General features: G+C 50.3%; 9 protein-coding genes across 9 annotated transcripts; 7 read left to right on the top strand and 2 right to left on the bottom strand.

Moving 5' to 3' along the window:
* The first annotated feature begins 269 nt into the window (after nucleotides 1-269).
* Nucleotides 270-3,163, top strand: BDQ94DRAFT_142098 (uncharacterized protein). Its single transcript, XM_026765963.1, has 4 exons — nucleotides 270-580; nucleotides 660-1,155; nucleotides 1,214-2,237; nucleotides 2,284-3,163. The coding sequence occupies exons 1-4, from the start codon at nucleotides 419-421 to the stop codon at nucleotides 3,101-3,103; spliced, it is 2,502 nt and encodes an 833-aa protein (XP_026627133.1). The 5' UTR covers nucleotides 270-418; the 3' UTR covers nucleotides 3,104-3,163.
* Nucleotides 3,164-3,295: 132 nt separating this feature from the next.
* BDQ94DRAFT_22998 (WD repeat WDR12/YTM1 family ribosome biogenesis protein) lies at nucleotides 3,296-5,046 on the top strand. The gene is made up of 2 exons (XM_026775274.1): nucleotides 3,296-3,482; nucleotides 3,564-5,046. Exons 1-2 carry the CDS (start codon nucleotides 3,347-3,349, stop codon nucleotides 4,898-4,900), a joined length of 1,473 nt encoding a protein of 490 aa, XP_026627132.1. The 5' UTR covers nucleotides 3,296-3,346; the 3' UTR covers nucleotides 4,901-5,046.
* A 6-nt stretch (nucleotides 5,047-5,052) lies between these two features.
* BDQ94DRAFT_142096 (mitochondrial 37S ribosomal protein uS13m) lies at nucleotides 5,053-5,904 on the bottom strand. Its single transcript, XM_026765962.1, has 4 exons — nucleotides 5,823-5,904; nucleotides 5,717-5,761; nucleotides 5,395-5,661; nucleotides 5,053-5,272 (listed from the first exon to the last, which is right to left on the bottom strand). Exons 1-4 carry the CDS (start codon nucleotides 5,823-5,825, stop codon nucleotides 5,228-5,230), a joined length of 360 nt encoding a protein of 119 aa, XP_026627131.1. The 5' UTR covers nucleotides 5,826-5,904; the 3' UTR covers nucleotides 5,053-5,227.
* A 184-nt stretch (nucleotides 5,905-6,088) lies between these two features.
* BDQ94DRAFT_22966 (peptidylprolyl isomerase) lies at nucleotides 6,089-7,682 on the top strand. Its single transcript, XM_026775273.1, has 7 exons — nucleotides 6,089-6,329; nucleotides 6,413-6,490; nucleotides 6,561-6,577; nucleotides 6,642-6,745; nucleotides 6,817-6,961; nucleotides 7,018-7,181; nucleotides 7,269-7,682. Exons 1-7 carry the CDS (start codon nucleotides 6,222-6,224, stop codon nucleotides 7,466-7,468), a joined length of 816 nt encoding a protein of 271 aa, XP_026627130.1. The 5' UTR covers nucleotides 6,089-6,221; the 3' UTR covers nucleotides 7,469-7,682.
* Nucleotides 7,683-8,501: 819 nt separating this feature from the next.
* Nucleotides 8,502-8,950, bottom strand: BDQ94DRAFT_142090 (uncharacterized protein). The gene has a single exon (XM_026765961.1). The coding sequence runs from the start codon at nucleotides 8,904-8,906 to the stop codon at nucleotides 8,733-8,735; it is 174 nt and encodes a 57-aa protein (XP_026627129.1). The 5' UTR covers nucleotides 8,907-8,950; the 3' UTR covers nucleotides 8,502-8,732.
* Nucleotides 8,951-9,003: 53 nt separating this feature from the next.
* On the top strand, nucleotides 9,004-11,863 carry BDQ94DRAFT_159026 (DEAD/DEAH box helicase; the record flags this gene model as incomplete). Its single annotated transcript, XM_026769029.1, has 3 exons — nucleotides 9,004-9,149; nucleotides 9,662-9,955; nucleotides 10,027-11,863. The coding sequence occupies 3 exons, from the start codon at nucleotides 9,004-9,006 to the stop codon at nucleotides 11,861-11,863; spliced, it is 2,277 nt and encodes a 758-aa protein (XP_026627128.1).
* A 1,700-nt stretch (nucleotides 11,864-13,563) lies between these two features.
* On the top strand, nucleotides 13,564-16,857 carry BDQ94DRAFT_22933 (putative INO80 chromatin remodeling complex (Ies1)). Its single transcript, XM_026775272.1, has 6 exons — nucleotides 13,564-14,254; nucleotides 14,331-14,870; nucleotides 14,929-14,982; nucleotides 15,038-15,085; nucleotides 15,142-15,300; nucleotides 15,361-16,857. The coding sequence occupies exons 1-6, from the start codon at nucleotides 13,831-13,833 to the stop codon at nucleotides 16,530-16,532; spliced, it is 2,397 nt and encodes a 798-aa protein (XP_026627127.1). The 5' UTR covers nucleotides 13,564-13,830; the 3' UTR covers nucleotides 16,533-16,857.
* A 1,584-nt stretch (nucleotides 16,858-18,441) lies between these two features.
* On the top strand, nucleotides 18,442-20,354 carry BDQ94DRAFT_142072 (INSIG family protein). The gene is made up of 2 exons (XM_026765960.1): nucleotides 18,442-19,450; nucleotides 19,515-20,354. Exons 1-2 carry the CDS (start codon nucleotides 18,767-18,769, stop codon nucleotides 19,875-19,877), a joined length of 1,047 nt encoding a protein of 348 aa, XP_026627126.1. The 5' UTR covers nucleotides 18,442-18,766; the 3' UTR covers nucleotides 19,878-20,354.
* A 268-nt stretch (nucleotides 20,355-20,622) lies between these two features.
* On the top strand, nucleotides 20,623-23,275 carry BDQ94DRAFT_142070 (phosphoribosylaminoimidazolecarboxamide formyltransferase/IMP cyclohydrolase). The gene is made up of 5 exons (XM_026765959.1): nucleotides 20,623-20,784; nucleotides 20,948-20,993; nucleotides 21,173-21,299; nucleotides 21,366-22,851; nucleotides 22,905-23,275. The coding sequence occupies exons 2-5, from the start codon at nucleotides 20,975-20,977 to the stop codon at nucleotides 23,058-23,060; spliced, it is 1,788 nt and encodes a 595-aa protein (XP_026627125.1). The 5' UTR covers nucleotides 20,623-20,784; nucleotides 20,948-20,974; the 3' UTR covers nucleotides 23,061-23,275.
* The last annotated feature ends 669 nt before the right edge of the window (nucleotides 23,276-23,944 follow it).

Here is a 23,944-nt window from a genome sequence, read left to right as displayed (position 1 = left end):
GAGCACCACACCAACAGATAATTCACAAAAAAACAACCCGTGTCTATTCTTAGGAGGTATCTTTACCGAACAGAAAAATAAGAATATAGCAGCAGATAAGACACACGGAAAAGAAAGAAAAAAATCATATAAATCGGCCTCAGTCTGGCCCTGGGGAAGAGCGAGATCGTTCGTGGTCTTGCCTATCGCAGCCAAGGCGGTGAGCGGTGAAGTCACATGGCGGTGTTGACAGCTCGCCTTCCCTTTCGGTTGCGATCTGCTGCATTGGAGTCCTTGGTATATCTTTGTGGATCGATACCTGGCAGATCTTCTGTAAGAGGGAGGTAGAGCCTAGTGTGGCGCTTCTGTTTGTCTTCTTTACGTTTTTAATCCGCCGATTACCAAGAACCAAGGGCTCTTGCTTAGAACTACTAACATAATGTCCGCTAAGGTATCGGAGCAGGACATAAGCCAGTCGGTGCTGAATTTCGTGACCGATGGTACTTATCCAGTATCGGAGGAAATTGTCGCCTCTGGTTTTCCTAGCTCTTTCCTGGCGAAGGAACTGGAGCTCATATCGAAGGCTAGGGAGCAAGTTGAAGTAAGTAGTGTATCTAATGCGGAGCTCCGCTTAAGTAGCAGCTCAGATGGCAGTATAACTAAATGAGAATGTCCTATAGGCCGAAATTAACTTCCTCAGTCGTGAGAACAACTTCGATGCCGACGGATGGATTTCACAGGCCAAGCAGCTTCATGCAGACATTGAACGATCTAGAGTCACTGCGAGGGAAATTGTCGAGCAACATGAGAAAACGCAGCCTTTGCAATTGAAAGTGGAAGACGCTTCCGCGAAAGTTGGACTCATTGAGACCGAAATTGCGTTTAATCAGGCGGTAACCAGTGCGCTGACGGAAGTACAAAAGCTTTGCGAACAACTAGACGACGGACGAGCAGCTCTCGGAGAGGGCCGCACCATGGCTGCCATTGACATATTGGAATCCACTGAATACGCTGTCAAGCAAAGCAGTCATTTCACAAACACAAATGTTCTACATATACTGCTAGAGAATGCTGCCGGACTGCGAAAAGATATTATGGAGGCTGTCCGTAACCGCTGGAACGAACAGCTGCATATTGATAAGACTGAGGGAAAGCTGACCATTGCTAAGGACAGCGGTATGTTTCTTCCGTTGGATAGCGCCAGGTAGCTCATGTTCACTAACAGATTTCATAGAAGATACATTGCACGAGACCATCGTGGCCTTGACCAGGCTTGAGATGTTCCCTTCAGCTAGGGATAGGTTTCAAAAGGAATTAATTTCGAAGATAGTTGACCCGATATTGCTTCCTGGAGCCACTGGACGTAGCCACGGGTGCCATGTTTTAGGATCTACAATATACCTTGAGCCGCAGCCATCAATGGTATCAATACCCGAGCTGCTTGAACGTCTAGTCAAGGTACTGGGCTTCTTGAAGCAGCATATCCCCACTCCTATTGGGGAATCATTCTCAGAAATGTTCATTCCCTCGTTGTCCTCCAAGATAATTGATCTGTGGTTAGCACCTGCTATTCCAACCGATCTCGAAGGCTTGGGACAGTTTGAGCAAATACTCGATCATGTTCTCAAATTCACGAAGAACATTGAGAGTTTTGAATGGCGCGGCCAAGAAGAACTCATCTCTTGGGTCAACCAAGCCCCGCGTCTCTGGATAGCTAGACGGCGCGTTGACTCATTGGATCAGGTTCGGAGAATCCTCGCTGCTTCTCGAGGCACTACAGAACGGGTTGAGAGAATCGAAGTTGAGAAGGTTTCGGGGAGCGATGAAGCTCTGCTGGAGAATGCTACACCTGATGATTGGGACGCTGGTTGGGAAGAAGACAACGAAAGCGGTTCCAAGGGGAAGCAGCCCAGTACTCTCGACGACGAAGAAGACGTGAGTGCCTGGGGGCTGGATGATGATACTGAGGAACATGACCCCAAAACGAAACATGACACGGCCACGGCATCTGCGGACAATGACGATGATGCTGGAGATGCCTGGGGCTGGGGTGATGAGGATGAAGAACAGAACGCCGAGATCTCAGAGCCGAAGACACCAGTTGTGCCTGCAATTGTCAATGGCAAGGGTGGGGCAAGCCATTCCACTCCCAGAGAGGTTACTTTGAGGGAGAAGTACACCATAACGGACATCCCCGACTCAATTCTGGGAATCGTCAAGCAACAAATTGTGGACTCCAATACCATATCCCAGCCTGCGTAAGTCTTTCATGGCCAGAGCCTTATAGTTGCTAATACGTTACAGACATGCCCATTCACGCGTGGTTTCCTCCGGAACAGGACTTCTCGCACTCCCAACTCTGATACTGGCCATGTTCAAAGCCACGGCCTCCACTTTCTACGGTCTCAAATTGAGTGCAGGGCAGATGTATTTATATAACGACAGCTTGTATCTCGCTGGTCAAGTCCGTGATCTGGCAGAGGAGTACCAAATCACTAGGCTTCATGCAGATATTGAAGCTCTCGAAAAATATGGAAAACTGGCTTACAGCAAAGAAATGCAGACCCAGCGCACAATTGTCACAGATCTTCTAGACGGTGCACAGGGCTTCAGCCAATGCTCGGAGCAACCGTTTCTGGGCGAATGCGAGAATGCAGTCAGCGCCACCGTGGACAGAATTCGCGACGTGTTTAAGGAATGGCAGCCTATCCTGTCGCAGTCTGCACTTCTTCAATCGATCGGCTCATTGGTTTCAACTGTCATAAGCAAGATAATAATTGAGATCGAGGATTTAGGTGACATTTCAGAACCTCAGTCACAGCGGCTTGTGTCATTTTGCAACCAAGTGACTGGGTTGGAAGATCTATTCATCCCGGAGGGCCCAGATAGCACCGAGCGTTCGCCTATGACGGCCGTTTATGTACAGAATTGGTTGAAGTTCCAGTATCTTATCAATATTCTGGAAAGCTCGCTGGCTGACATCAAGTTCCTTTGGCTCGAAGGCGAATTGCGTCTAGAGTTCTCCCTAGACGAGGTCGTGGATCTGATTGAAGCTCTTTTTGCTGAATCCGACTACAGGCGAAAGGCGATCGCGGACATCAGAAGGGCGTCGCGAGGGCAATAGTCATTAATTTCAATTGATGTATATAAACTTTGGAATCTGAATTATTGTTGTATTGATCGCATAATTTATGCTCTTCTACTTGTCACGTACGTAATGTTGTCGCGGGGAATCTCCGCGCTTTGCACATGTGGCCGCATCGGTCGCCGTATTTTTTTCCTTCACTCGGTGGAGTTTTCTCAACTGCGCTTTGAAGTGCTTTTGATCGCGCCTTTCATATCACCCATATTTTCTTTCACTGCCATTATGAACGGCGTTCAGGATTCAACCTCTGCTGCGGCCTCGTCCCAGTCTGCGCAGAGGCAGGTGCGCGTGCAGCTCGTTAGCAAGCAAGAAGACATTGCGCTGCCTGAGAGCACCGGCCCCATTCTGGTTCCCACAGGTACGAATGCATTTTGGCAACTTACTGCTAGTCTGCTTTGTATATACTTGTGTGCTCACTGATTTTTGTAATATTCTGTAGGATTGCGGAGATATGCACTTTCTACCCTGGTGAATAATCTCTTGGGAAACGACAAGCCGGTGCCATTTGAGTTTTTGATCAATGGCGCATTCCTTCGGACTTCGATCGATGAATACTTGACGGCCAATGGCATATCTGCGGAAACCACTCTGGAAATTGAGTACATAAGAGCGTTGATTCCCCCGCTCCATATTGCCTCCTTCGAGCATGATGACTGGGTTGGCTCTGTGGATGTCCTCTCTGCGACCTCGCCTGCTACCTCTTGGGCTTCTGCGGTCGTCTCTCCAGGCCAGGAGAGAATCCTATCGGGAAGCTATGACGGATTGCTTCGTGTGTGGAATATGTCCTCCCAGATCGTCGCAACCTCACCGTCCCCGGCTGATGGAGGGCACGGTGCGTCCATCAAAGCCGCTAAGTTCATCTCGCCGAATTCGATTGCGTCGGCTGGCCTTGATCGCACCGTTCGACTCTGGAAGTACAATGAAAGCGATGATGGATTCTCAGGAAAGATCACTCCGCAGATTGAGCTCTACGGACACAAATCTGGTATCAACTCGTTGGCTGTGCATGCCCCCTCGAACCGTATTCTCTCCGCCTCGTCAGACCACAGCATTGGCTTCTGGTCGACAAAGAAGTCAGATGCCCCAGCTGCCCCCGAGAATCTAGTTCCATCTGCTGCGTCACGGAGCTCGAAGCGCAGAAAGGTGAGCTCGTCCGTCAGCATCCCGCAGCGTGGCCCGCTTGCGCTGTTGTCTTCCCACACTGCGCCAGTGTCAGCTGCCATGTTTGACACAAACGACTCGACTGTCGGCTATTCTACTTCGTGGGATCACTCTCTACGTACATGGGATCTGGTCACGGCCGCTTTAGTAGACACCAGATCGACATCCCATTCGTTGCTATCTCTCGAGCATCTCCCCGAGCACCACCTTCTTGCGACAGGAACTTCCGCTCGCCACATCACTCTCATCGATCCTCGTACATCAGCGACAACCATCTCCGCCATGACCCTCAGAGGTCACACCAATGCCGTGGTTTCGCTGTCCCGCGATCCCCACAGCAGCTACGGTCTCATCAGTGGTAGTCACGACGGTACATGTCGAATCTGGGATATCCGTGCTACGAAGACGGACAAGGACGGTGTTGTTGGTGAGAGCGTGTATTCGATTACTCGGAGAAGCTTGGAAGAGCAAGGTAAAGCGGATGCTAAGCGAGTAGGTGGAGAGGGAGTCAAGGTCTTCAGTGTGTGCTGGGACCGCTCGGTTGGCATTGTCAGCGCCGGTGAGGATAAGAGGATTCAGATCAACCGGGGTGAAGGCGTCTTGTCTTCCGCATAAGAGGAGTTGCACACATGGTTCTGGCGTTATAACTATAGGATGAAAAGTTTGGTTCTGAGTATTTGTATTAAAACAAGCCACTGTACGAGCTGATGTTTCCACTTGCAATATATCCTATAATTGCTTTAGAGAGAGGCAACATTGAATCACTACTAAGATTTCCTTGATTTCAATATTTCATTGTCTACATAAAATACATCCCCAGGATGGAGAAGGTCAAGCCAGAACACTAATTTACAAAAGCGAATTTATAACGCCATTCCATGCCCCAATTGAAACGAAGCCGCAGGACCACTGGGGTCAATAATAGAATCAATCATGTTAACCTCACAGTCTTCTCTCCATACGGTTGAGCTTGACAGCAGTTTTGATCTAGTGATTACGTTAGTATAAATCTTCTTTTGTGCAATACCCCACGACCACGTCCACCAGCGAAGTGCTTCAACATTCCCTAGTATCATATTGGGGGAAACTGGATATAGGAATAAACCAACCTGGCTCCTCGTCCGCTGTCCCCGAACGGGCAAGCCGAGCGCATGACGCCGACCACGGTAGGTTCCCGTCTCCTTCAAACGCTTGATGTTATCGAGGTACTGTCTGCGGAGATCGTTCTCAATCTTCATGTCGGACAAGGCGGCCGTGATGTCGAGGACCTGCTTGTTCGCCAAGTCGCCAACCTTGCATGTTGGGTGGATATGGAAGCGGGCAAGGAGACGGGTCGAGGTCAAGTTACCGATGCCGAAGAAGGACTCGAGCGATTTCTGATTTCAGTCAGACCAAGCGTTGAAGGTAAAATGGAAGTTCGGAGTTGCTTGCCTTGACGAGGTTTCGCTCGGGGAAGTTCACGCCCAAAATGAAAACCTGATTGCTTGTTAGCCGCCCATTGAGGGTATTCTCAGATCGAAATAACATTAACACATACCATCTTTACGGATTGGCTTGTTCAGTTCTCCAGGAAATGTGATATGGCCTAAACTGCCTATGTGCTGCGCTATTCTTCTATCATCCGCCGCAGTCTGGCTCAGTTCGGCGCGGAAGAAATTCAACCAGTAACAATGTTTCTCCGAAAGATTTTCAGTAATTTTCAGTTTGGCATACCATAAATACATTATTTCTTCCGCCTTTGCGGTGAGATGAAATGAAAATATCAATCTATAACTGCAAAGATACGCAAACTCTAATCCTTATCCGGTTATTGTGCTCTTGGCACCTCCGCAGTAATGCAAGCTGGCCTCCATTCGCTGAATGATTGCTCCTTGAATCTCCTGTGCTCTCAAGCAATCGTTTGAATTCTCCTACATTGGAGACATCCTGAGCAATCATGAACTTCAAGAACATTTTTCTATCTTTCTTCTTCGTCCTGGCGGTTGGACTTGCTCTTGTCCACGCCGAAGATGCTCAGCCCCGGGGCCCCAAGATCACCAGTAAGGTGTGTATAGTTATGATTTTCGGCGCTTACAACCAGTGTCGACTTCTTTCCAAATATGACATACTAATTGCATCTACACACAGGTGTTCTTTGATATAGAGCATGGAGACAAGCCTCTGGGCAGAGTCGTGCTTGGCTTGTATGGCAAGACTGTTCCTAAGGTACGTGATCGTCGCCATGCTATTATCTCTCGGAGCTCCTGTACTGATCATATTATTATTGCTTTTCTAGACCGCTGAGAACTTCCGGTATGATTTCAGGACTCGATCTCAGATGAAGCTTCTGCACCCTGCTGACATTGCTCGTTTCCAGCGCTCTCGCTACTGGTGAGAAGGGCTTTGGCTATGAAGGATCTACCTTCCACCGTGTCATTAAGGACTTCATGATCCAGGGTGGTGACTTCACTCGTGGCGATGGTCAGTAATATGAGGATCTTGGTTATATGTGTACAATTTCCCCGCCAAATGCTGACTGTTCATGCGAAAAGGTACCGGTGGAAAGTCGATCTACGGTGAGAAGTTCGCCGACGAAAACTTCAAGCTGAGGCATACGCGCAAGGGGCTCCTGAGCATGGCCAACGCCGGCAAGGACACCAACGGCTCCCAGTTCTTCATCACCACCGTTCCTACACCGTAAGTCTATGCCGATTTCGTCTAGCGATAACAGCCAGCTTATGATTGCGGGACAGTTGGCTTGATGGCCGCCATGTCGTCTTCGGTGAAGTGCTCGAGGGCTACGAGATCGTCGCTCAGATTGAGAACGTGCCCAAGGGCCGTTCTGACAGACCCGTGGAGACTGTCAAGATCGTCAAGAGTGGAGAGTTGGAGTCTGAGGACAAGGCTGGAGAAAAAGGTAGCAGCCACGAGGAGCTGTAGACCTGTTTCCTGAGGTCTCAGCCTGCTTCTCGATAAGACTGTGATGTGCTGATCGCTTGTAAAGAAACGAGCTCCGAAGAAGAGTCACAACCTTCAGCAATTGCTGTTATTCCTTCTCCAACCCCTTTGCCTATGACATCTGATAACGCTCCTTATATTTTCCCGAAATTCGCAGCGCTTGCCATTGTTGTCGGTCTCCTGGTTGTCCTGGTCCGACGCAGCTTCAAGGGAGAACAAGAGAAGGCTGAAAGAAGTATTGTTTGATAGAAATTGTACTCATCCAAATACGTGGAAAAATTTGCTCAGTAGAATCCACCCTCGGCTGCAGCCCGTACGCTACGACTTTCCTTGCAGTGCACGGAGTACATGCCGTTTTCATGTGCCACATGACGAGCCGACGCATAACCCATGCCTTAATTAGCCGTGGCAAGCGCGCCAGGACCAGATGCTGTGAGATCATCTTCCAGTGGCAAGTAATAGAAAGGCTTGGCCTCCAGTTGGGCCAACGATGTACTTTTGTAATAAGCTCCACTGGCAGGCAGCGGCAAGGATGCGCCCACTATCTAGCAAGTACTCCTGCCACCCCTACTTTGTTAGTCAGTGCTATGATAGGCACCGTCCAGTGGGAAAGTTTTACGGCGATAAGATTTACTCGTTGCCTACCATACTTCACCGACCCCACGCTGACGATTTGAGTGGGAGACCATTCCACCTGCGGAGTAAGGTTATTTTTTCTCAAGAGTAACACTATTCCACCTTAGCAGTCAAAATATTGGAACTTTGTGTTTACTACTGTCTAGCCTGGTTTTGGCATGGCCGTGATAAACTATGGACTTCATAATCAAACTTCAATTCTTAAAATCGTTCAGCTATCCGGGTGTAAGCAAGTAATAGACGTGTAACTTGTTATATGCAGCAGTTGGGCATGGACAGCAAGAACTGCAACGGCAGTATCATCATACGAATGCACAATGATGCTCCAATCACGTCAATTTTGAAGTGAGAGTGTCCACATTTCGGCGATGTAAGCCTAGTATGAGACGATCATACTTGTATGCCGTGGTCAAAAGTGAGAGGAATAAAATTCCACACACGTTGCTCTGTCAGAGTTTTGATTACCGGGGGGTCAGTCAATATGCCAAGGCGCAGAAGCTGATCAGGTCCCATAATACAGTGGCTGCGTTGACACTGTAAAAATTGAAGATGACGGAGGCGAAGTATACATAGTAGCCATGGCCACCAGGCTGCCAAGTAAGGATGCGCTTGGCTTGAGAATGCACTTTACACGTGACCGTGACAGTATCTACGGGGGGGGCGAGCCTGAGGCAAAAAGCAGAGTTTTTTTGGACCTCGTCAGATTGGCTCAAACCGGATCAACTGGTGAACAGGTCGCTCCTACTAGTACCCTAGATAGTATAGAATGTGGGATTTCGGCCAACAACCCTAGAATCTTGCAACTGGTCAAATTTTCCAAAAAATGGATTGTGGTCCGTAGTCGAAATGGACAGCAATTCAATGCGGGAAATCCCTATATCAGAGTTTTAAGCCCATTTTTTCCCCATGAACTGTTTTTGAACTGGTTGACCTCGTAGTAGTGGACAAGCAGAGAGACAGCAGGAGAACACAGTACTAGGAGTAGCACTCCCAGCAAGTGACGGAGGTACAACAGAGCCAAAATAGACAGGGCCCAGCCCATCATCATCTGGCAACACAGCCAGAACCACGCCGCCACTCTGTTTCGTTTAGCCTTTTTAGAATTTTCTTTGGATTTTTCCCATTCCCCCTTCCTGTTTGGTGCAATGGCCGTTTGGCCTGCGCTGGCTGGCTTGCCCTCCTGCTGCTGCTTCCCTTCGCTTCTTTTTTACACGCTGAACCTTTTTTTCTCACCCGGACCGTCCCCAATAATCCCATCGCCGGCTGCCAATAAGCAAGCAAAACCTTCCCAGTGCGCAGGCCTGCCAACCACTGCCAGTGCATTATTCCCTTAGTTTCGTAGTCATCGTCTTTGCCTCTCCTCCCCGTTCTCCGTCCCACAAACCTTCTTCCTCTTCCCTACTTCTTTTCTTCCATCCCCTCTAAACCTCCCCTCCTAATCCAGTCTGGTTTCAATTTTTTTTTTCTCCAATATCTCCACATCATATCCTATTCTCTTCCCCTTCCCCCCTTTTTTTCTTCTCTTTTTCTACACCGTAATAGAGGATTAGATCTGGGAGATCGTCTTGTTCTTCGTTTAGTATTTCTCCCCAAGGTCTTTCTTTACCCTGTTCCTCTTTCTCGCACTGTGTTACTCTTATTGATCCCCTGTGTATTGCCACTCGATAGAGACGCGGGGACTTTTCACTTCACTTCTTCTTGATCTTCTTTCCTTTTGTCCTGTACAGAAGAAAAGAAATTTCCAGTGTTCGCCCGCAAGGACAACATCCGCTGAAAAAACGCTTTGTTCAAATACCACCATAGTACGTTTTTTTCTTGTGCCGGCTTCTGCAACGACATCCCAACGCGTGTTGCTCATCTGTCATCTGTGTCCACAGTCCGAAATACCGCAAATATGGCCGACAGCTTGAAGATGGGAAACCTTTCCCTCAACGAGTCTCAGCACGCTCCTGCCCCTGCCCCCTCCACGGGTCGCGCCGCTTACATCCCTCCCCATCTTCGCGGACGCCAGATGGGTGGAAACATGGACGGTGCTGCCGCCGCTGCCCCTCCCCCCGGTCCCGCCGCTGGCCCTGGCAACTCCTGGGGTGGTCCTAGGTATGTGATATTTAATTACCGCGTGTCCCATTTCACGTTGTGTGTAGTGACTAACTGGCATGATTCTGCAGAGGCGGCCCTCGTGGTGGCCAGTGGGCCAACGCCAACGCCCCTGATTTCAGCCCTCGCGGTCCCAATGGTAACACTAGCTGGAGCCCTCACGAAGCTCGCGGGCCCTTTAATCCAAATGCTTACGGACACCCAGGTCACGGAGGTTCTTATGGAAGTGGAGGTGGTTCTGCCCGAGGCTCTGGAGATGGCCAGTGGCGTGACGGCAAGCACATTCCCGGTCCTGCCAATCCCCGTCTCGAACGCGAACTGTTCGGTCTTCCCAACGATCCCACCAAGCAAAACACTGGCATCAACTTTGCCAACTACGACGACATCCCCGTGGAGGCCTCTGGTCACGATGTCCCGGAGCCGGTCAACGCCTTCACCAACCCGCCCCTGGATGACCACCTGATCGAGAACATCAAGCTCGCCCACTACCAGACTCCCACTCCCGTCCAGAAGTATTCCATCCCCATCGTCATGAACGGCCGCGACTTGATGGCCTGCGCCCAGACTGGTTCCGGAAAGACTGGTGGTTTCCTCTTCCCTATTTTGTCTCAGGCTTATCAGAACGGTCCTTCCGCTGCTCCTGCCCAGGCCGGCGGCCAATTTGGCTACGGACGTCAACGCAAGGCGTACCCGACCTCCCTCATTCTCGCCCCCACCCGTGAGCTTGTTTCCCAGATTTTCGATGAGGCCCGCAAGTTCGCCTACCGCTCTTGGGTCCGCCCTTGTGTTGTGTACGGTGGTGCCGATATCGGCTCCCAGCTCCGCCAGATCGAGCGCGGATGTGATCTTCTGGTTGCTACTCCTGGTCGTCTTGTCGATCTTATCGAGCGTGGCCGCATCTCTCTGGTCAACATCAAGTACCTGATTCTCGATGAGGCCGATCGCATGTTGGACATGGGTTTCGAGCCCCAGATTCGCCGCATTGTGGAAGGCGAGGATATGCCCCACGTGAACGACCGCCAGACGCTGATGTTTTCGGCCACCTTCCCCCGTGACATCCAGATGCTGGCTCGCGACTTCTTGAAGGACTACGTCTTCCTGTCCGTCGGCCGTGTCGGTTCTACCTCTGAGAACATCACCCAGAAGGTTGAATACGTTGAGGACCACGACAAGCGCTCCGTCCTCTTGGATATCCTCCACACGCACGGCACTAGCGGTCTGACCCTCATCTTCGTCGAAACCAAGCGTATGGCCGACTCCCTGTCCGACTTCCTTCTCAACCAGCGTTTCCCCGCCACCGCTATTCACGGTGATCGTACCCAGCGTGAGCGTGAGCGTGCTTTGGAAATGTTCCGCTCTGGCCGTTGCCCTATCCTTGTTGCCACTGCTGTTGCTGCTCGTGGTCTCGATATCCCCAATGTTACCCACGTCATCAACTACGACTTGCCCACCGACATCGATGACTATGTTCACCGTATCGGTCGTACTGGTCGTGCCGGTAACACTGGTATCGCCACTGCTTTCTTCAACCGTGGTAACCGGGGTGTTGTCCGCGACCTGATTGATCTTCTGAAGGAGGCTCATCAGGAGGTCCCCTCCTTCCTCGAGAGCATTGCTCGTGAGGGCAGCGGCTATGGTGGTCGTGGCGGCCGTGGTGGCCGTGGTCGTGGCGCCAACGCTACCCGTGACATGCGTCGCATGGGCGGTGGTATGGGCGGTCCTCCCTCCTTTGGTGGCAGCAGCTACGGTGCACCTGGCGGTAGCTATGGTGGTGGTGGTGGCGGCGGCGGCAGCAGCTATGGCGCTCCTCCCTCCTATGGAGGCGGTGGTGGCTATGGCGGCGGCGGCAGCTACGGTGGTGGTTACGGCAACCCGTCCGGCCCTACTGGACCTTCTTCCTGGTGGTAAATCACCCGCTAGGGGAAGTTGTGGTCTCTGACGAGGCCGTCGGGTCTGATTGGCTTCTTTCTCTTCATTTGCCTCTCCTTTGACGGATACGATCAGAACGAGTCCTGAGTTCTCCTTCTCTTTCCTCTCATCCCTATCTTTTCTCTCTCAGGGTCGGCTTTGTCATGACTGCCACGACATTATCTTAGATGCGTTCTAAGAATTTGTTTTTTTGCTTTTCTTTTCTTTTTCGTTATTCTCCTATGTGCAGGTGTTTTTTTTTTTTTCTGCTGCTGAGCATTTTATCAATGTCGCCTATTTTATCGTTTTGTTTTAGACATGGGTTTCGATGTGGTCCGATCTCCTTATCTCGCTGCTCGTGGTTATACCCGGTTATAATCGAGAGCATTCGGGTCGGCATTGCATGGATATCATAGAATGCGTTGTCTTTCTCCTGCGACCGCTTCATCAGATACCCTTTTTGTTCTCAGGCGGCCATACGGAGATCCGCTTGAACGACGCGTGCCGAGCGGGGGTGCCGGCTTTTCGTGTTCAGAAAAGTGCTTTTATGATTTTTCCCTGCTTGGTGCCAGGCAGCTGCATCGACCGTGTCTCGCGAATAGATTTCTTACAGTTTCGGTTTCTCATGGCGGGGTTTCTCTTATTCCGTTTTCTTTTTCCATCAGTGTTGTTGTTTCGTGCTTTGCTTGAGATTATGCTTTACTACTCCAAGATGTGTTAAGCATTGGCACCGGAGTTGGAGAGACATCAAGGTCTGTGTGGCTGTGACGTCTTTCGGCGAGCATTGATCTTTTTGCACGACTTCAAGGAATGATGGGTCACAAAAATGGGAATACGGGTGATAGAGATAAGATTCTTCTTTGCATTGTGTATGGCGTTGGCTCGAGCTGCTGTGTCCACAAAATTATTCTCTGCACTGGGGTCCGTGGAGGCTGACATCGAATGGGATCTTCTTTTTCTGGTTCATATCTCGGATCCGTGGAGGATGGGAAGCTGCTTTGCTGGCGCTATTTGTGGGTATCATCATATCTTGTCAGTAGCAGTTTGGGCTCAACGGGAAATGCCGAAGACGGCCTTGCTTACAGAGACCGCGTGTCTCAGAAATAAGGGAGCTAGTTATTCTCTGTTCAAGTAAAAAAAGAAGTCTGAAGCTTGTTTATTATGTGTAACTCATTGTAACTGAAATGATCATGTCCACTTTGTGGTTGCATTAAATCCCTCGGTATCTTAGATCAATTGTACGTAGGAACACATCACTCAACATGTAAAGGGTTACCTGACTTCACTACATGCCAGAATAATTCTCTTCGTATGCTTTCAAACCCATTTTGGAAAGGTGAAAGATATGTCTTGTTCAATGTCTAATAGTGAATGGGGATGGAATGATGGTCGTGGTGAGGCAGTGCTATGTCTTCACTGTAAGCCTATATTGACGGACTCGATGTCAAATGAAGTGAAGCGTTAGAAGCTTTTTAGCATTCTCTTGTCAGAAAGGGAATGCCTGGGTAAAGTAATGAAATCTGACAGACTGCTCATGGGAATAAATGGTCGGGTTCCAAGGGTGGTAAATAGTTAACTAAACTATACATGCTACCTTAGTCACTCCCGCGCACGATCGGAGATCAAGCCAAGGGAGAAAGAAGAAAGTCACGGATCGTCCAGGATCACGTTCCCTGCCCACCTCCCAATTTCTTCCCTCTCTCTCAATCTCCCATCCGCGTCAATCTTCGCCAGCTCTCTCATCTCATCATCCCCATACTTTCTATCATCCGCTGGGCGACCACTCTTCCACTCGTTCATCCATTGCGTCGTCCTTGAGCTAACTATCCCATCAATCGCTGTCCCCCTGCGCGGGTAACCGCTCTCAGGACACGCCGAGAACGGATCCTTACGTCGCAGTCTGGGAGGTTTCATATTACTCCATCTATACGAAGACCATTGTTCCGTGAAAACACGCGACTTCCGAAATGGCTGAGGTTGAGAGCACCGCCGCGGACGAGTCGTTTGCGCAATCCGAGCCGCAAGATGAGCAGCAAACTCACAACATGACCGTTGGTATTAGGCGTCAGGCGAACGGCACTATCGGGTCTGTCTACTCCGGGAACAAGATTCGACATCTCAAGAAGGAAGATGGCATTCCGTTATGGCGCAAGGACATTCAGTATCAGTTCCTCAAGCTCGTCTTTGAAGACCAGACCAAGGTCTTTACTCGATGGCCAGATGGAGAGAAGAACCTGGATTTCGCGGACATCTATATCGATGCTATGGCTAGGAGTAGCAAGACGAGCAAGATCTTGAAAGACAAACTTCAAAACGATAAACAAGCAGCTATCAGCATGGCTATGGTTTGCTTACTGGTGAACTTCGGAAGGATGAATACCACTCTCAACTGTACGTCCTCCTTTCGCTTTTAACTTACAGATATTTTTTTTTCTGCTACTCTTCATCATTTACTGATACGGACCAGTCTTCCCTGAGATGCGTGCTCAACTGCGGACCTATCACTCCATTCCTTCGCTACAAGCCCACCAAGACCCGAACGCCTACAAGCAGCTCCAAGACGCTCCTCGTCTCAAATCCATTCTCAAAGGTGCCTCAGAAGACGTCGACCAGCCAAATACTCTAGAAAGAATCAAGCGCCATGCAATTCCTCGCACGAACCCGGTAAACCTCATTTTCGTCCTGGCACAATACGCGCCCAAGGTATCTGAAATGCATTTCTTCCCTCCACGCGACTTCTTCGACCTCGTTATGCGGGGCACATTGAGCAGTAAGAGTCGTGCAAAGGCATTTCTGTGGTTGATGTGGTGGTACCTGGAAAGTGATTTCAGCGCCGAAGCCGCACGCAACAACCCGTTTGGACCCGGCCTGGACGGTGAAGGAACCGGGGGCTTGCCTATCAAGGTGCCTCAATTTGAAAGCCTTACCGAGGAGCAAGCAAATGAGGAGAATGTTGATACACAGTCTGAGATTGAATATGGAGAGGCTAAGCGCCTGGAACGCAAACGTCAGTTTCACAGGCCTTCTTTGAGTTCCATTCGCGCAATAATTGACACCATCCGCAGGTATTTTGGAGGAAGATGAGCCAATCCCTAGAGTGACCAAACGCTCTAAGAAAGGTACAGTCCCCAGACCGACGTATCAGAACCTAATATGACTGACATCTCGTGGTAGGTTTGCCAGACTTCGGCTACGAGGAAGACGGCTCGGGAGATGTTTCGGGTAAGTTTGTCCAACAAAAAACCAAAGCCTCCCAGTTTACTGACGTGATTATTAAGGTCGAGGCGATGGCCGTGGCTCTACTATGTCAACTCCCTTACACCCCTCTTCCAAGCGCTATCCGCAGGATGATGAGGATGATTATCAAACCCCTGGACAGTCTGCCAGGTCTCGGTACAAGAGGCCTAAGCGGGAATCTTCCCTCAACCGTTCTGTTGGTCAGCAGCGTCTCATCTTAAGAACCAAGATGGAAAACACACCTGACGCTGCTTCTCCAGCTCCTCCAGGCTCTGGCCATCCCATTCTGAACCGGTTCGTCGCAGAACCCACCTTACCTCAGCAGTCATCTTCTCGCCGTCCCCGGCCTCTTACACAGCACCAGCTGGCTGTTGAGCAGAATCGGCGACAGCGAATTGAATATCTTCTAGCCAAGCGGAAGAATGAAGCATATCGTGTCTTGCGTGCGAATCGAGAGAGCGAGCTCCCGCTTGTCCGTCACGGTCGTTTACTATCAACCCTGCCTGATGATTATGATACGGACGATGAGGAGAAGTCATGGGGCAAAGGCGGGCTTATTCCAAAGCCGGATGAAGAGGAAGACTTTGGTGAATGCGCCAGCTACTACTTGTCTGTCATTCGCAAGGCTGCCAGGCGCTTGGACCGATGGGATTATGACGATGCCAACGGCCCGAAGCGTGACCGCAAGAAGGAAAGGGAACAACGTCAGAAAGCAAGAGAAATCAGATTGGCTTTGGAAAACTCCTCAGATCTTGCTGGGCGCGTCCCGTCTTCAGCCCGTAGCAGAGCCCGCGCTGCGCGCAATGCTAAACGCAAGCTTGCTGGCCCAGCGTCTGGTGCCTCAGCTACAGAGGTCAAGGAGCAAGGCGCATCAACATCACGTTCTAAAGCAAACAGGAGCCGTGTTCAACGTGATGCCGGAGATGGTGAGACGACCAACCCTGATGTCACTAAGGATGGTCTCGAAGTGCCATCCCGAGACCGGGAACTCTCCCCGATGCCTGGATCGGCCCAGATGGGCGATGAAGACGGAGACATTGAGGGCGAGGAAGGACTTGACGATATTGACCGTGAGATTCTAGGAGAAGGAAGTGGAGAGGAAGATGTCCGTACGACACGCAAAGCTCGTACATCTCACCCAGCCGAACTTGGCTATGAGGACAGCTTTATCGGCGACGGAGGTGATCCAGACGAGGAGGGTGAGGCGCTCTCATCCGATGAGAACGACGAAGAAGCCGACGACGACGATCTCGATGAGGGAGAAGGAGAAGCCGATGGGGATGATAACTCCTCAACTATGGAAGGCGGAAACGGATATGCTGCTAGTGAGACCTCTTCGGTTGCTGGAGATGCTGCCGAGCCAGCAACTGAAGCTGGCGGCGAGACAGCAGAACGCGAAGATATGAAAGATGAGGTTATGGAAGATAAATAAGCCATATTCCTGTGGGCTACATAGCAATTGCCATGTGGCTTGTTGGTTGGCATTATGGTTTGATTGCTCCTTCAACTTCATCCATCTCTTATGTCTGTCCTTTATATGACTAATTTGCTGTATCTAATTTGGCAACGCGTTTTTGATGTGTCCTTCAGTTCTTGTATTCTGTTCCCTCCTTTTTCCTTTTTTTCTTTTGCACTCATTCAACCCACGGGGATTAAGACTAGCTTGATACAATACAATATGTTACTACTATTAGCTCGGAAACTGCTCGCCTTCGATGGTCTTGGGCTTTCCATCCATGCTGAATGTCTGTCTCAATCACTTGTTCAATCAGAGGGCTACAATATGCAGAATCATCCTAGCAACCGGCATCACAACGGAAATGCAAGCGCCGCACCTATAAGGAGCCTTTCTGGTAGCTGGAAGCTACTAGCAACACATCCTACGTTCTGAATCGTACGGCTAGTGATTCGGGTCCTAACCTCCGTATCCTAGGCATCTAATGTGTGTGCCTCTGCTTCAGTCGTCGGACCCCCAAAACATGTTCCCTATGGTCCTTTCGAAGTATATATCGGAAGTGGTATGGTATTAAAACGCTCTGTACGTCCGGCTCATTTCGAACAGATCACCTAGGGTGAAGTGGCAGAGCATGATTACTCCTATTACAGCAAGAGACGGGTCTTTTCAGTACCATGATTACATTGCAATGAACTGATAGCCACGGTGCTAAGTGCTAACTTAAGCTGAATCATGTCTCTAATTTCAGATGGCCTCGTGGGTAATATACAATAGCATGATGACCGCACATTTTTATCCTGACAGTACATCATGGTTAGTATTGGTAAAAAGGGTAGTCAGCAGTGTCACTAACACTGATACTGACATTCACTGTCCGCTGATTGGAATGTGATCTTGCGTCTAGATGTTAGTGGCCAAGCTCAGCCCAGTATGATATCGTGCGGGGTGTACATGTTGAGCTGCATAAATAGCGGGGACGGTCGTATTGGAACAAGTATTGTCCGCACAAAACAGTCCCGTATGGCGTCACTACTATGATAAACATGTACAAGGGGAAATATCATTGGAGATATGATTTCCAACGCAGGCTGGAAGTACGGTGACACACTTGGTGTAATAGTCGGTGCACGAGCTCGAGAAGAAGAGGAAATCGTGACGTGGAAGCTGCTCTTTAGTTGGGTGAGTTGACGTCCCTGAGACAGGGATTAGCAACCATGGCATCTTTGATTTTCTCCGACTCGATCTCCTCCCGAATTATTCATGTGCTAGAGAAGCAAGGGCGTCGAGGGACTTCCGAACTGTGAGGTTGAGTCAGGGTCAGACAGTAACTAAACTGGTATGCTAGGCCACATCTCTAGACCATGCTAGTCATACACACAATGAGTTAAGCCATGTTCTCAGATAAAAGTGTGCAGTAGACATTTGAGTATGACACTGACTCTTCATGTCATGACGATTTGGTTGGGACTGGACTGTTTTGGCGGGTTCCTTTTGTGGCGGCAGCTGGAGGTGGTGGAGCTAAGACAGTTTTGCATGTGATCGCAGGATGAGCTGCTCATTACGGAGTATGGCTTCCCCCAACATTCCTTCGGCCTCTTTTGCATCCTCACTGCTTCCGATTGTCCAGGCTTTTCTGGCTTTGCAACACTTCGCATTATTAATTATTCGTACTTCCAAGGTCTCACATCATCCATTTCTAGCTTCTCACAAATATTATTCGACAGCAATTGCTGTTCATTCCCCCCGCTGTTCTCAATTCCTTTTCCCCTCAGCGTGCTCTCTGCCGATCCGCCGCAAATCTTGCACCCCCAGTTGCTGCCAGTAGTGCTGCTCCACTAGGCCGCTGGCACGAACAGATCTGCCTCCAGCCTCCCCTTTACTATTATTTGGCTGTCTGTGTGCTTGCAGTTCCGGCACGCTCTGGCCTTTCCCTTCTCCTCTCGTCTCTCCCCCCACCTCGGGCACGCTCCTTTCACGCAGACAGGACAATTGTTCGAAAGGAGTCGACCTGCCGATATTTAACCGCGGGTGGACTGACGGCTGATCTTGCTGGAGCCGGTGGATCACGATATCTGGTTACAGTGTCGACTTGAAGATTTCCCGCGCCTGAGCCAAATAACCACTGCCTCCTTCACGTCTCTCGCTCTGTCTTCTATAGCTTCCCTCTCCCCCTAGCCCCCTGGATATCTGGAATCAACGTCCCGCCTGCCATGTCTGACGAGCCTACGATCCTTCGCCCGCGTCCGCGACGTGTGTTCGATCTCACGCCTGAAGAGCCCTCTACCCCAGTCGAACCCGCCAACCCAGACCTGCTCGTCCCTAAAGATGCCGGCTCTACCAGCGTCAGCCGCAATGCTTCGATCATGAACTTGACCTCGTCGACGCTGTACGGTATTTACTCTCCTACCGCATTCGACAGTTCTCGTGACGACTCGAGTCCCTGGGGCACGGAAGCCCATACGCCTCAATCAGGAAGCCCGAGGATCCAGTCTGAAGCTCCAGCACCAGGGAAACTTCGGCGGACACGATCACGGCTTAGCCACGGCCTGTTTCGAGGCGTCATCCTTCCGCAAGCGCTGAAGAGCGCTTTCCTCTTGGGCTTTGGTGTTGTTTATGGAGTCATTACAATTCACCTGCATGAAAACCATTGGATTACCCCGGTGAAGTTGGAGAATACACATTACTACGGATCATGGCAGTATCTTGCTTTCTGGGGTGTGGCCGGCGCCGTTTTGGGCAATATTCTTCCTTGGTTCGACCAGTTCTCAGATGAAATCATTGGCAGCCCTAAGCAGGCAAAAGGGTCAAGCGACCCCGAGACTGCAGACCGTACTCTCTCATGGGTTTCAGTGGTTCGCAGCGTTGGCGCGTTTGTGGGAATTGCATTTGCCATGGTAAGCAAAATTCTAGCAACCAGCGTTCGTCGGTTCGATACTAATCTGGCTTTGTATCTTACAGCGCCGACTTCCCTGGGAATCTACAACTCAAGCGTCACTTACCCTCGCGCTCGTGAACCCCGTACTCTGGTACCTCATCGACCGCACACGGACCGGCTTCGTCTTATCGACCGTTGTTGGATTGGCCGGCATGGGAATAATATTGGGACTCAAGCCTGACTTAATTCCGTCTGCAGAGACTTCGGCTTTTGCAGCAAGCAAATTCGATGTCACCGGATGGGGATATGGGCTGGCTGTTGAGATGTCACAGGAAAGCATAGCAGTAAGGACTTGGGTTGCCAGCGTTCTTTTCTGCGCATGTGTATGCTTTGGAAACATTGGCCGGCAGCTTGCCATTGGAGTCCAGCGCGAGTCGCTCAAGTGAAGCGAGAACAGGATCGTACCCTTTTCATCCCATCATTCAGTTAACACGGGGCATTTTGTATACCCTAGCACTCCACTTCTTATAATGCAGAAATCCTCCTTCCTTTGGCCTTGTGCAGTTTCTCAGAGACAAGTCTGTTACTAGATAGATGATCCGTTAGGCCAGAAGCCATGGCGACGAGATTATGGAAATGACTACGAACTCCGAATACACGAAGTGACAATAATATTAGTTAGATAGTTAAGCAGAGATTGTAGAATCAATCATTGCAGTCCCTTCCACCGAACCTAAGTTCAAGTCAGACACTGCACCCAAGATCGATACTCTGCCAGAGGCAGTTTCTCTCCATTCTGTATGACGATTTCCGTACTTCATCGGCTATACAGACCCAGTAGGGAAAGATATCCTCGCAGGAACGCTTTTTGAAGAATGTTGATTTTGCGTTGTTCATGTGGAAGAAAAGAAAAAAGAAAATCAAAGCGAAGCGGCCGAGCGAAACTTTTGTAGTGGAATGTTTGTGGCCTGTGCGCGGGTCATGTGACAGCACGTGATTAGTTTTATTCTCGAGATAACAACTGACTAATCATAGCATGCATAAATAGCCGATGATAAAACTAAGCCGAAAAGGGCAAGCACCTGTGGCGTCCCTTCCACGGGTTTGGAGCTAACTACGACAGATGGCGGTTAGTAATCGATAGGATCTTGGTCACCCGCCAGGTCCGAAAGCGGCGAAGGACCCCGCGGCGGGACATCGAGGAGAAACTGAGGGAACTTCAATCGAGACTGCCTTGGATCAGTCGCGAAGGTAAAGTTATATTATCTCTGCCATTGTTCTACCAACGGTCTGGACGGTAATATAACAAATCTGGAGGCCATTATATTCCCTCAATTTCCTCCAATTTTCCAGGTACGTACCCTACGAGGTCATCGCAATGTTCTTGATGTTGCTCTTGCTCTGTGTGCGGAGCTCCCAGTTGATCGTCCCGGAGGGGCTGTGGGGGGCCCTTTTTATTCGACCTGAACAATTTTTCCCTCTTCATCATTCCTGACTCTGTGCTTCTCTGCTCTAGTGACCTCTTCACTGTCAGTATCTCAGGATGTCTCAACAAAAGTCAGGTAGGTCAATTGATATTTCTTGTCCACCGTCTTCCATTTATTTTCTTGATAGGGTACTTTTTGAGACCTGTCAAGTAGTGGACTTGGTCCGATACCTGTCCCCACAATTTGGCATTTCTGTTACTTGCGAGAATTCAGAGTATCTGGGGCTAATTGCATTCTTCATCATCCGTCTACAGCCATCCTTTCCGTATACGACAAGACTGGACTGCTTGACCTGGCCAAGGGCCTCGTCAAGCACAACGTCCGGTTGCTCGCCTCTGGTGGTACCGCGAGATTGATCCGGGAGGCGGGATTCCCCGTTGAGTGAGTCACCATATTGTTATGGTCATGACTGGGTCTCTCAAGACCTCAAAACTGATGGTCGATCAGAGATGTCTCCGCCATCACCCATGCCCCGGAGATGCTCGGTGGCCGTGTCAAGACTCTTCACCCCGCTGTCCACGGTGGTATCCTTGCCCGTGATATCGAGTCTGACGAGAAGGATCTGGCCGACCAGAACATTGCCAAGGTGGACTTCGTGGTCTGCAACCTGTACCCCTTCAAGGAGACCGTCAACAAGGTGAACGTTACCATTGAGGAAGCTGTTGAGGAGATCGACATTGGCGGAGTCACCCTCCTCCGTGCTGCTGCCAAGAACCACTCCCGTGTTACCATCCTCTCGGACCCCCAGGACTACCCTGAATTCCTCAAGGAGCTGGAAGCCGGTGAGATCACCGACGCTAGCCGTAAGTCCTACGCTCTTAAGGCCTTTGAGCACACCGCCGACTACGACACTGCTATCTCCGGTTTCTTCCGCAAGCAGTATGCAGGCAACGGCGAGCAGTACATGGCTCTCCGCTACGGCACGAACCCCCACCAGAAGCCGGCTTCTGCCTTCATGGCCCAAGGCAAGCTTCCTTTCAAGGCCCTGAACGGAGCCCCTGGCTACGTGAACCTGCTCGATGCTCTCAACGCTTGGGCTCTCGTTAAGGAACTCAAGCAGGCCCTTGGCCTGCCGGCTGCGGCCAGCTTCAAGCACGTGTCCCCGGCCGGTGCTGCCGTCGGCGTGCCCTTGACCGAGAAGGAGCGTAAGGTCTACATGGTCGATGACATTGCTGGCATCGAGTCTTCCGGCCTGGCTCAGGCCTACGCTCGTGCCCGTGGTGCCGACCGTATGTCCAGCTTCGGTGACATTCTCGCCCTCAGCGACGTCGTTGACGTTCCCACTGCTAAGATCGTCTCCCGCGAGGTCTCCGACGGTGTCATCGCCGCCGGCTACACTCCTGAGGCCCTGCAGATCCTTTCTAAGAAGAAGGGTGGCAAGTACCTTGTCCTTCAGATGGACGAGAACTATGTGCCTGCTGCGGAGGAGACCCGTACTCTGTACGGTGTTCAGCTCACCCAGCACCGCAACGACATTGTGATCAGCCCCCAGAAGACCTTCAACACCGTCATCACCCCCAAGGACCTGAAGAGTCTTCCTGAAAGTGCTCTGCGCGACCTTACCGTGGCAACCATCGCCCTCAAGTACACTCAGTCGAACTCTGTGTGCTACGCTCTGAATGGCCAGGTTATCGGCCTTGGTGCTGGTCAGCAGAGCCGTATCCACTGCACCCGTCTGGCTGGTGACAAGGCAGACAACTGGTGGATGCGCTTCCACGACCGTGTGCTCAACATCAAGTGGAAGCAGGGCACCAAGCGCCCCGACAAGAGCAACGCTATCGACCTCCTCTGCTCCGGACAGACCCCTCGCACCGAGGCTGAGAAGGCCGAGTACGAGCGTGTCTTCGAGGAAGTCCCCGCTCCCTTCACCCAGGAAGAGCGCGACGCTTGGCTCCAGAACTTGGGCGAGGTTGCTGTCTCCTCGGATGCTTTCGTAAGTCTGCATTTCAATACCATGGGTGATGCTTACTGACCTCAATGACACAGTTCCCCTTCATTGACAACGTCTTCCGTGCTGCCCGCTCCGGTGTCAAGTACATCGCCGCCCCCAGCGGTAGCCAGAACGATAGTGCCGTCTTCGAGACTTCGGAGAAGCTTGGCATTGTGTTCGTCGAGCAGGGCACTCGCTTGTTCCACCACTAAGCGATGTATTATCCTGCTTCATGTCCAGGGTTTATGTTAAAGCTAGCTGCATGATAACGCTTGTGTCTTCTTCATGAATTTTTATACCTACGTTTTTTACCAGGGGAGATAAGCCTGTAGTAGCGATATTCCAATCAAAAGTGACTTCAAGTGACTTAACTTGACGGGTGCGGATCGGAAAGCCTAGACTTCAAGGTGAAACGGAAAGGATGCCGCAAAATATCATAGCGTCTGTAATACTTCGGCTCGCTAGCATTAGGTTTAATCTACAGTTGGTATCGTGGTGTAAAAGTGATCCGAACAGTTTACCCACCGGTTACACCATAAAGGCCGATACATGGTATTACATATTTCCGTTCATGGATATCATGCCTAAAAAGATTCCAGAATGTTTATTAGCCCATCGACTTTGATGTTCTGGAACAGCGGATTACTGATAATAGCAACAATGAAGTGACGCGTCATTGCATATCTAGCTAGGTAGCGAATGCAAATCATGCATACTGCAGGATGAATCGGGCTAAGTATGTAACTCTGATTTCGTGTCTCATATTGAGTACAAAATGTCATAAACCACTTAGCATAGTAATGGACTCCTTGCCTGCTAGGATGTGCCGATGTAGGTACCCGACTCATTCAGTCCATGTTCAGGGTCGGTCTCCTTGCTTCATCGGGTTTTTACTCACGTACTGGGTAGCATGTGGTGGCTGTTGCTAGTTTAGGGCCAATATTAGTGGTGTAGAGTTTATTCTGACTGCTCGCTTCATCGGTTATGATGGGACATAGGTTATTGAAAAGTTTTGCGTAATTGGTAGAAGTGAAGTAAATCGAACTGACAGTGTACGACGTTTATATATTTTGATCGAAATGTGGTAGATTGGCGG

This window comes from Aspergillus welwitschiae, assembly GCF_003344945.1.
Source record: "Aspergillus welwitschiae strain CBS 139.54b unplaced genomic scaffold BDQ94scaffold_13, whole genome shotgun sequence".
Classification (NCBI taxonomy): Eukaryota; Fungi; Ascomycota; class Eurotiomycetes; order Eurotiales; family Aspergillaceae; genus Aspergillus; species Aspergillus welwitschiae.
Note: the sequence above shows the minus strand (reverse complement) of the source record. Positions and strands in the feature narration are given on the sequence as shown.